Below are 11,005 nucleotides of genomic sequence, written 5' to 3'. Positions count from 1 at the left end.
ATGTTGTGTTTGCTTTTGGATACACTCTGGGTCTTTCCTTATTAAACTGTCGTCGGCTTCTTGGATTGGCCCATGATAGTGACCCACTAGCTGCTCAGTGTGCCACGTTTCATAGTTCCTAGCACATTCCCTGTGCTCTCTCGCCCTTGAAATGACCCTGGTTGGGGAAGTGACATTTACAGGAGGAGAGAGAGGTAGGAACCCACCTAGACAGGCTGTCAGAGCAAGAGGAAGCTACATAAACCTCACGGGGCAGGATGTGAGGCTTTGCTGCGGGGAAGACTGGGTGGGAAGTTACTGCTTTCTGGAGTGGTGTGCATCGGGTAGGCCCTCCCGGAATGGCATGGAGTTTGGCTTCTTTCTGATTCCATTGGTAATAGATGCAGGGGAGTGGGCAGTGTCCTGCCTTGAGTGGTCAGGCTGCCGTTTGGATCGGCCCCTGAAGTCCAGCTTCCACTTTGAGGAAGGTATGTGCATCCACTGGGCCCCGCGCTGGGCTGAAGTTGGGCTTTGCGGAGACACTTGAAAGGGATCCTTATGGTAAAAATGTTAACAAATGCTTAACTAGCCCATTCATAAGAATAAAGTGCTTCTCGATTCCTTGTGTGAAACAGGTCACCCCATCGCTGTCATTTGTATTTCAGTAACACGGCCCTGAGGCCTCTGTAGGGTTTGCCTCAGGATGATGTAAGTTTCTCAGATCTTGCCTGGATGCTTCTAGGCAAATGCTTGTGCCCCCACCCATCCCAGAGCATGCCTTATCACCCCTTTAGCTCCAGAGCCCGAGTCCCCGCTGCCAGCACACCCTTCCCCGGAGAGTAGGGCGCGGGTTCCATCCCTGATGTCGTACGGGGGAGCAGGGTGCACCACTGAAGGCAGGCTCCCAGCATCCCAGAGCTGGAAAATAGGACAGCTGATTCAGTCTGCATCTCCCCACGGCAAACCAGGCACCACTAACTCCGCGAACGCCACTGCCCCAGAGCTGGGGGCAGGTTCAGCGGAGGCTTCCCTGACAAACCCCCACTCCACCACTGTCTTCATGTGGTCCAGCCCCAGCCCCCTGTGCTGGGATGGGGGGGTCACCTTCCACCTCCCCTCCCCGAGTCCACTGCTCGCCATTCCCAGTGGACCTGGGCGAAGTGATGAAGGTCTTATTTTAAGGTCTGCCCTTTGTCTTTATAACTCTGGATAGTCACATAGCACGAGAATTCTGAAGAACATCTCATCCAGTCAGTTATATATATAAATACATTCCATCTGGCAATATTACACAATAAATATTTCAACAAATTGTGGTATAATACACTTAGGTTAAGAAAAGGAAAGATCTGTGGCTTTTTTAAGGAAAAAATGTCTGAAGGATCTGTGCCCGCTAGGTGCAGAAGGAAATCCAGGGAAGGGCGTGGCCCCCAGCTCTTATCAGACTGCGAGGGGAGGCAGGACGTGGGCCAGCGCTTCCTGGTAGGGCGGGTACCGTCCCTACTGAGAATCCTGCTGGGCCTGCCAAGGGCACCATGTGGGGCTGCTCTGCGTGTAGGGTGTCTGGGCTCCCCCACAGCCAGGAAGGAGGGGGGAGTGGGTTCTTAGTGGAGATGGAAACTGAGGACCCTGGGGGTCCATCAGACCTGGGTGTGGTCACCCGCTTCTGAGGCCATCTGGATAGTCCAGGTGACTGCGGCCACTGCCCTCTTCTCTTCAGGCCTGATCACATCCTGTGGTACCAGATCCCTGCAGCCACGTGGAGGTTGGGTAGGGGTCCCTACACCTTGGAAGAAACCTGCACACAGATGCCCATGTTCCCCCACAGGTCCCATCACTGCTTTAGCATCACGGTGGACTTGGGACCCAGGTCTTAGGGAGCCAAGACCAGCTTTCTGGGCATCCTCTCTCGGTCTGTTTGTTCTCCGCCTGAGCTCAGGGCCACATGTGTCCCCAGGTGGGGAAGATGCTTGGAAGAACTGCAGAGCTGGCTGGTGCTCATGGGACCACAGGTGGGCAGCGGGAGCTGTTGGCTCATGGGAGGCCTCTGCTTTGTCTGTTCAGATGAATGGGCAGGGCCTGCTCATCTCTAATCTGCAGAGATATTCTAGGTCTTTCATTTGGTGGGTGGATCCCAGCGGTCAGAACCTCATAGGGGCTGGGAAGAGGCACCTGTCTAATAGGAGCAGTGCAGGGCGCTCTACAAAGGCCATCTGCAAGGTGAACTTAAGCATGGCAGACTCTCACTGTCCCCCATTAGCCCCTTTCCAGTGTTGCTCTGGCGCCCGGGGCTTCTGGGCCAAGGGGCTGTGAGACTCTTGAGTCCTGTGGTCACTGCAGGAAATTCAGGCCAAAGGCACCATTGGGGAAGGGCAGGTGGGGACCAGGAAGCCCCAGGTGGAGACGAGGGGAGCAGTGTGGAGGCTGCTGCGCTGGCCAGCATGCTGTCCCTGGAAAGCCCTCAGATCCTGTGCAGGGCACCCAGGCAGGTGACCAGCCTTTCCCCTCCCTGCTGGCATCCAGCAGTCCACAAGAACACTGGAAAGATGGAAAAGGTGGGGGCCGGGCCAAGGCGAAGAGGCTGAGGCTGTCTGGGCAAGCTGCCTCATAGGCCAGAAGGGGAACCAGTCTGTAGCGAGGAACAGAGCAAGTCCTCCTGGGCACTGAGCCCCACTAGAAACATTGGCTAAGCAACAGCCCAATAGGGCTCTTCTCCTTTTGAAAGACCGCATCCTGAGATCGCTTCTGGTTCTGTGGCTCCCCGTCTGCATGTCCCCTCCCTAGGCTGCCGGTAGTTGGCCACTTTTGGGTTGACCTACAGGGGCAGTGCGGGCGGCTCCAGGGAGCCTCGTCTTGCGTGTGGCCTTGCCACCGAACACCGCCCAGAGACTGGACCCTGCTTCCGCTCACTGGGCAAGAGGAAGGGCCTGGTGTGTCCGCTCACACGCCAAGGAGGACAGCGCTGAAGTGGGAGCCGCTGCGCACGGTGAGGGAGGAGCCGCTGGCATTGTCCAGGAAGACCGAGGCATACTGCCCCGTCTGCAGGGAAGAGCAGGGTCAGCCTGGGCTCTGCCAGCCTGCGGGTGCGCCCCCCAGGTGAGCACGCCACCGCCCATGCCACTTGGCCCCGCAGGGCTCTCAGGGTCAGCAAGATGTTCCAGACGCAAAACAGGTTTCTCTGTGGCACGTGCTTCTCTAGACTGGGGTGAGGGGGGCCCTTCCCCTCAGCCTGGCCTAAAGCTGCTTAACAGAGCCTACCTGGGCCCGGTACTCCAGCCTGCCTTATCCGGGGGTGGCCCGCACAGCCCCGGGCACACTTCCCTAGAAGGGCAGAATTGGGGGGCCCGCCCACCTTCTGCCTCTTAGGACCCCAGGTGGGCCACGTGGCCCCAGCAGTACTGGGGACCAGACCCTCGAATGCCTTCTAGTAACCACAGCCGGCTGGCTCAGGCAGCCTGGCCTCCGATTCCGCTTGAGCACGTGACTTAACCTCTCTGTGCCTTAGTTCCCTTCTTTTGAAACAGTGGAATCACTGCATGTCAGCTACACTTCAGTAACGTTTTCTTTAAAAAGTGAATAGACAAAAAATAGGACTACAGACCTCAAAGCACTGATAATTAGATAATTTCTGCAAAGAGCTTAGAATGGGGCCTGGCACAGTGCCAGGGAAGGGCCAGGTGAGATTCCATAGGTCTGCACTTAGGTGTTTTCTTGTTTAATAAATCCCTCCTTTACATCAGTTCCTCAACCACTTGCCAAAGGCCCCCCAATGCCAGAAAGAGATGGTCAGGTATGGTTCTGTGCAGAAAGTAGACCTCCTGCCTCTCACAGTCTCCACAGACCCAGGGTGTTGGGATGGCAGCCTGAGGGCGTGGAGCCCACATCCGCTCCCTCCTGCTTACACGGAGCGCTTGCCCACCCTCAGTGCGGGATGATGGGCAGGTCTGAGGACTACAGCCTGAGCAGCCGAGCATGGGCTGTGCCTCTAAGGACCCCAGGTGGACCACGTGGCCCCTGGGGAAAGGGACCTGGAGGTGGCCCCACTTCACCTGAACCCGGGGGAGGCACCCTCTCCCAGGCCTGGAGTTTGCTGGCACTGCTCCCAGAGACCTGGAGCCCCCACTAACACCCCCTTTCTTCCTGGTCACCCCCCCAAGTCGTGCCCAAGCCTGCCCCACGCACCTGCAGGTACAGAACGCCATTGACCGAGATGGTGAAGAGCTCACTGCTGCCCTCCAGACCCATGACGGCCTCCAGGGAGCTGTGGTGAAACAGAAAGAGGATCAGCCCTCATCCCCCAGGCCCCACCAACCTCACCCACTGATCACCCCGGCAACCAACATGGGCCCAGCTGAGGGCAGTGCTACAGCTGTCTTGGCCAGGTCTTCTGGTGGAGGGTAGTATCTGAACGGGGTCCTCCAGAGGAGTCAGGAGAGTGTCCACAGGGCCAAAGGGGGTCTATGGGTGTCAGGAAAGGCAAACTGGGGCCCAGGCCAGGAGCTGGAGCAGGGCCAGGTGGGCAGCAGCTGACATTCAAAGGTGGGTTCAGGCCAATCCCTGAAGGCTTCCTTCCGAATGCAGAGTACAAAGTTTGAACTTCATTCCCTTCTACAGCTGTTGTGGGGTGCCTGCTCTGTGCCTGGGCTCTGCTGGGGGTACTGGAGATTTTCAGGGAGCCCACCACCAGGAGGGGGGTCGTGGCTGCAGTGGTCAGGAAAGGCCTCTCCGAGGAGGAGCCTGTGGGCCTCCCAGCGACAGAGAGTCAGCCCCCTGCAGGGGTGAGGGGAGCCAGGAGGCTAGGAAAGTTTGGGTTAAGAACAGGAACACACACAAACCCCCCACTCCCCGCCTTACTGGAAAGGGAAGGTCCGTTGGATACCCAAGCACTGACTGGGAAACTAGGGAGGAGGTGATGGAGGACGGGGCGTGTCCTGACGCAGCGCAGGAGGGGGCCACGTGGGGGCGGGTCTGGCGCCGGGGTCCCCACTCTGCCCCAGCGCCCACTCACGCGTTGCGCTGGCACCGGGACTGGATGCAGATGAGGAGGCGCAGGCGGTCCCGGGGGCGCGGCGGCCCCCGCCTGGGCTGCTCTGTGAGCGCTGCAGGGGGAGGAAGGCAGGTGGTCACGGCCCGCGGGGGCCCACACACTCTGGGGCGGACCCCCCACCGCCCCAGACCTCACCGGCGTGCAGCGTGGCGGCGAGCGCGTAAAAGCCAGCGACCGGCGCCGTGTACTGGCCGCTGGTCAGGTTCAGGCCAGGGCCGCGGCGGAAGGCGCCCTGGGCGTCGGGCTGCGGGACGCACAGAGGTCAGCCAGGGCCCACCCGCCGCCCCCTGCCCGCGCCCCGCCCCCCGCCCTCCGGCCCAGACTCACCAGGTAGTAGCCGCCGAGCTCGTGCAGTGCGCGCCGCTCCACCGATGCGTCCCGGCGCAGGCGGCCGTGGAAGGCAGCCTCAACGCGCGGCGCCCATGGACCCGGGGCCAGCGGTGCGGCCACCAGCGCCAGCACGCTTGCGTCCCCCGCCGCCTCCTCGTCCTCCCCGATGGTGGCTGTGCCCTCGGGGGGGCCATGCGTGCAGGGCTCGGGCTCCATGCGCTCACGCTGCCGCACTGCACCTGGCACAGAGCGAGCAGTGGCTGCGCCCCTGCCCTCCCCTGCCTCTTGATGGGAACCCGCCTTCTGGAACCCTGGGATCCTGCTGCCAGGCACCCGACCAACTGGGGCTTCCTGAGCCCGCTGCGGCTCCTGCTTCCCTTCAAGCTTTGGCTACCAGGGAGCTTGGGGCCCAGTGCCCTGGTTCTCCTGCCTCCTCTTGCCACTCCACCCGCTTGTCCCCCTCATGCTGCTGTTTTCTCTGCTTACAGTATTACTGTACCCAGAATGTGGTACAATAAGCAGCCCGCTCACTTTTGCAAGGAAGCTGGGTGTAAGTTAGTAAGTATGGCCGCGTTGCTGGAAATAACATGGAGATCCTTCAGTCTCCAAAGCTCGTGTATTTAAATAAACAGTTCGTGGAAGGGGGGAAAGGCTCTAAGAGTTCCCATGATAAAGCAAACTCTAGTAAATATAATGAGCCATGGCTGGGCAGCTGGCCTCGCACAGTGTCATCTCCTGGACAGGACACTTCAGCTGTGCTTGCCCTCCCTCTGCTGCCTCCAGCTCAGCGGCCACAGCCTGGGCTGCACCTGTGCTGCCCACTACACAATCCTTCCTGCCTCCACCACCCCCCAAACCCGTGGGGGCTCTTGAGACCACTGAGACTGCCACAGACACAGGCAGGGACACAGGGGATCCAGGGGAAGAAGCTGGGGTCTCCGTTGTGGGGGTCCATGTCACCTGGGGTGCGTCTGAAATCCCCATGGTCTCTTTGTGATCTGAGAAGCACTTCGCAAAGTTAAGGACCTCTGATCCCTCCCTGACGATCCTCACTTGGTGGAGGTTGGGTACACGTGTCCTGGCCTTGGCTGGGCTCACCGGACTCCCAGAGGAGCAGTGAGTCCTGGTCCCCAAGCACCCACTGAACACCCAATGGCCAGTCCACCTTCTCTGCGAAGCCCCCACCTTACCACACTCCTGCCAACACCTGCCCCTGCCCCTTGGCCTCACCCGCATCCACTGTGGGCTCTTGAGCCCAGCACGGAGGAGGGGCCTCCTTGAATCCTGGCCAACATGGGGACATCTAACTATCTTGGCTCCTCCAGGAACCCCTCCTCCAGCCACCTGCACAGGGGCACTGCCCCTACCTCTCAGCAGCAGCTGGAACTCCTTCAGCAGTACCTCAGGTGGGATGATGGGGCCAGGGGGGCCCTGGGGACCAGGGGGACCTGGGGGTCCCGGCAGACCAAGCTGAAAAGGAATAAGGAACTTCATCAGTGAGGCTAGCAGAGAGGTGGGGGACAGTGGGCACCGTCTGCAAGCTCTTGCAACTAAGAAGCAGGCAAACAGGGATCCTGCTTTGACCTGTGGGATTGAGGTCAGCTCCTGGGCCTCAGACTCCCCGAGAAGGCAGCAAGGCTCCACTTTAAAAGCCACTGGCCCTGAGTGTGAGGACTGCATTGTGCTGGAGGCCCAGGACTGACTGGGTCGGTGGGGCCCCTGGGAGGTGGGGCTCCCAGCAAGCAAGAGCACCACATGGGGACACAGAGGGGTCCCTGGATAGAGGAGGGAGGTTAGCCAACGTCCGTGGGTTCTCTGTGCCTGGCCCCATGTCGGGACCTGGGACCCTCAGGGAGTCTACCCTCTGCTGGGATGGGATCCCAACACAGGAGCAAGTCAGTCCCCTGCAAGGAAGGGCACAAGGGAGCCCCAGCTTAGCCGGGGGTGGGGCCAGGTGGCTCCAAGGGGTGGCAGTGAGGCGAGGTCATGGTGACAGCCCAGCGACCTGCCTGTGTCAGGCTCAGAGCCTTGTGCTCCAGTGTTGGGGCCGAGCTGGAATAGGGTGATGCCAGCCCTTGTTAAGGGGGGAGGGGCAGAAAGCCCGAACCCAGTTTGTGAGCAACACAGCCGTGGCCCAGAGCTCCCCACCCCAGGGAACAGGTAGCCATGAGGACCAGGTATCAGGCTTCTGGCTAGGTTGAATGACAGTGGGAACCCTACAACAGCCAGGGTCCCTGGGCTCCCCATCTCCTGGAAACCAGCTGGTATGTCTGTCACTCCAGCCTGACTGCAGTCCCTTCAGTTCGGTCCCTTACTGCCCTGCCAGGCCAGCCCAGGCCTCCCTTGCTAGGATGCAGAGGGAGGAGAAGCGGGGGCTGGGGTGGGGATGGTAACGGATGGGCCTGCCTAGAAAAATGATCAGAACAGACCTCAAACTCAGGGTTGCCTGGGCCCCCCAGCTTGGCACTTCCTACACTCTCTGACCCCAGGCCAAAGGGGAAGAAGGTCTGTCCTCACTGGCAAGGCCCAGGGTGCACCAGTGGGGCTGGTGAGGGGTGCAAGGGGGTGATGGTGGTGGGCTGGGGGTACAGGGAAGCCCTGCAGGGGAAGGCCCCTTGCTCACCATCCCCTGCCCTGGAAATACACACCCACCCACCCACCCACCCATACACACACACACAGAGCTGGGGCTCTTGTACTCACCTTCAGCTTCCTGGCCTTGCCTCTGCTTCCCCTCTTGCCATTGACGCCTTTTTCGCTCTGCCTGATAAAGAGCATCCAGGCATCCCTGGGGTCAAAGCTACGTGCCCCCTCAGCGGTGGGCTCCTGGAACACAGCCCCCAGGTTGGTTCGCCTTCCCCAGTGGCTGCCCGCCAAATACATGGAATTTGTCCAGACGTCACCGAGCCCCTGTCCTTGTCAACAGTGTCGCTCAGGGCCCTGTCCTTGTCAACAGTGGTGCCCTCCAAGTCAGCACAGCTCTCCCTCCATGCTTCCCTCCCTTGTGACACATGGAGGATGACCAGGCTACACCACTGCCTGGGCGTTGTGTGAGTAGACGACTTTGTGAGTGCAGGAAGATGGAGTGCAGAGCTCTGGAGCCCCTGAGAAGCCAGAACCCTGGCACATGGGCCACCAGGCCTCTGGCGGTCTCTGTCTGTAGGAGCTGCAGTGAACAAGCCTCCTTGGGAGACTCAGCAGCAGGAAGGGACCACCAGACTCACAAGTGCCAGGGAAGAGACAACTGTGATCATTGGGACCCTCTGGGTGGCCCCCTCTGACGTTCGGGGGATGCCCACTTCGGCCCTCGGGGTACCCACAGCTTACCCTACGAGACAGTTGGGGGGCTGGTGGACTACCTCTGCTACGTTTGCATTGAGTCAGTCAGCTTCCTTGGGACCTCTTAGACAAGGGTGGCGAAGGTTTCCGAATCCATTCTCCCCCACGCTGCATTCTAACCAGTCCTGACACGGAGAATTCCAGGAGGTCCCTTCCAAGCAGAGAGGCCTTTGGCCCATTACTTAGTGGGCCTCCAGCAGTCTGGGCCCCAAAAAAGGCCTCCAGCTGGGAAGGAAATCAGCTGGAGGGCTTAGATGAGGTCACAAGCACCTCGCAGGCAGCTGATAGAAGGACCCAGGGTTTTCGAGCTGGCTGGAACCTTCCTTAGGAGACAGAGCCAGGGGTCTCCTGGCTGCTCTGCAGGGCCAGGTGCCTGCCCTCGGGAGCCAGTGTGCTACGGGAGAATTGGAGGAGGACAGAGCCCTCCACATCAGAGGAGCCTGGGGTTGGACAGAGAAAAGCCTCAGAGTGCCCAGGGCCACCCCACAACCTGCTGGCTGCTGGGCCCTACCATGTGCTGTCTTGCTGGTTGCTCACTGTGGACACAGGACTGGAGTCCACTTGACGGCCTCACTCAGCCTTCGGCAGGGCCATATGCCGGCAGTATTCCACATGGTCTGGATGGGCGTGCCAAGCTGACCAGCCCCCCCCAGCTGGACTTGGACCCCAGTTTGGTCTGGGGGGAGCGGAAACAGGCTGGAGCCATGTCAGCCGGGGACCCCAGCCAGACAAGCCTGTGACAGTGTGGGTGGGTGCTGGGCAGCAGTCCTGGCCCCACCGAAATCCCCAGTCTTGAGGGGCTCTCGGGAGGTGGGGAACCTCTGCTACCACACCGTCCTCCAAAGACAGTCCAAGGCCAGAATCCTTTCTAGAAGCACAGAAGGCCCCTTGCCTCCTGGGGACTCTCCTAACATCTCCCTCCTCCAGAAGGTGTGGCCAGTTGCCTGGGTGGGGTTTGCCTTCCCCGACTCCTGGGGTGGGGAGGAGGACTTGGGAGGGGCTCCTCCCAGGGAGCCCACAGGGCTGGCTGCTACCTTCCCCCTCTTCAAAGGAGGTGTCCTTGGTCTTCGTGGCTCCAAGTGTCCGCTGAAGCCCAGCTGTGCCCGCAGGGCCCCTGAGCATCTCCTCTGACAGCTCTCTCCCCTCCCTTTCTGAGAGGTCCCACCGGCACTGAGCCTCCTTGGAAGCCCCTGGACCCCCTCTTCCCCCAGCCTGACCACTCTGCACCACCCTCACGGGGGGGGGGGGTACGGAGCAGAACGAAAAATTACCCTTTCATGGTCACACGTCACAGGACCCCTTGCTCCCCATACCCAAAGAGAGGCACTTTTGGGGGTTTGTTTCTGGGACAGAACTTTGCCTAATAGTCTGGAGGGAGGGTGGCCTCACAAACAAGTTCCTTCCAATTTCATGAGAATCAAGTTATTCACATTTTACTCACTTCCCAACTTCCCTCTGCGCCGCCCCCCTCTCCCGCCCCCGCCCCTGGCCTGGCCACAGGTGCTCCGATGCCCCGGAGCCATCCCCAGAGCGCCAGGGCAAGGCCAACTGGCTGCGCAGAGGGGCAGCGCCCTGAGTCTTCCCCTGCCCCGCAAGACAAGTGCTTCTGTCCCCGCTTCGGAAGGGAAGGCCCCCAGGTCAGCCCAGGTCCCTGCCCGCGATGCCGCGCCTCCCTCCGCCCTTAGAGCATCCGGACCCCAGGGAGGCGCGGGCTTGGGCTGGGGAAACTGAGGCCCGGGGCGTCCAGGGCGCTCTTACCAGCGTGCGGGCGGGCGGCCCTGTGCGGCTCTCCCCGGGGCCCGCGGGCAGCTCGTTTCCGAGGCCCGGCTCCGGGCGGTTGCGGCCGTCCACGGGCTCGCCGGGCTCCGAGGAGCGGAGGCCGGCGGCGGCGGCCAGCAGGCCGGCACAGACGAGCAGCAGGCGCGTCCCGGCGGGGCGGCGGGCGGGGGCCATGCGGGCGGCGGGTCCCTCTGGGCTCGGAACGCGGCGTCTGGGGATCTCTCTCCCGCTCGGCGCCTTATAACGCGCTTGAATCCCCCGCCTCGCCGGCCGCGCGTCACGACTGTCCGCCCTCTGCCGGCGTCGGCGCGAACTGCAGCGGCTGCCGGGGCACGTGCTCATGCGCGCGCGCGCGTATGCCTGCCTGTGGGTGTACGTGTATTATGCACGCGTGTCTTCCTCTATGTGTGTACGTGTACATGTGTGCGTGTGTCTGTGTGTGTGCACGCACGTGTGCGTAAGTCTGCCTGTGTACGTACACGTATGCGCGCGTGTCTGCCTGTGTGTGTGATCACACGCTTATGCATATGT

At 61.0% G+C, this 11,005-nt stretch overlaps 1 protein-coding gene across 1 annotated transcript; it reads right to left on the bottom strand.

Moving 5' to 3' along the window:
* Window positions 1-1,174: 1,174 nt before the first annotated feature.
* Window positions 1,175-10,648, bottom strand: ERFE (erythroferrone). Its single transcript, XM_059393826.1, has 8 exons — window positions 10,454-10,648; window positions 8,060-8,182; window positions 6,724-6,826; window positions 5,354-5,595; window positions 5,162-5,270; window positions 4,988-5,078; window positions 4,162-4,240; window positions 1,175-3,018 (listed from the first exon to the last, which is right to left on the bottom strand). The coding sequence occupies exons 1-8, from the start codon at window positions 10,646-10,648 to the stop codon at window positions 2,920-2,922; spliced, it is 1,041 nt and encodes a 346-aa protein (XP_059249809.1). The 3' UTR covers window positions 1,175-2,919.
* Between the last annotated feature and the right edge of the window lie 357 nt (window positions 10,649-11,005).

This window comes from Mustela nigripes, chromosome 3 (genome assembly GCF_022355385.1).
Source record: "Mustela nigripes isolate SB6536 chromosome 3, MUSNIG.SB6536, whole genome shotgun sequence".
Classification (NCBI taxonomy): domain Eukaryota; kingdom Metazoa; phylum Chordata; class Mammalia; order Carnivora; family Mustelidae; genus Mustela; species Mustela nigripes.
The sequence above is the reverse complement of the archived record's forward strand: the minus strand, read 5'-3'. Positions and strand labels throughout refer to the sequence as shown.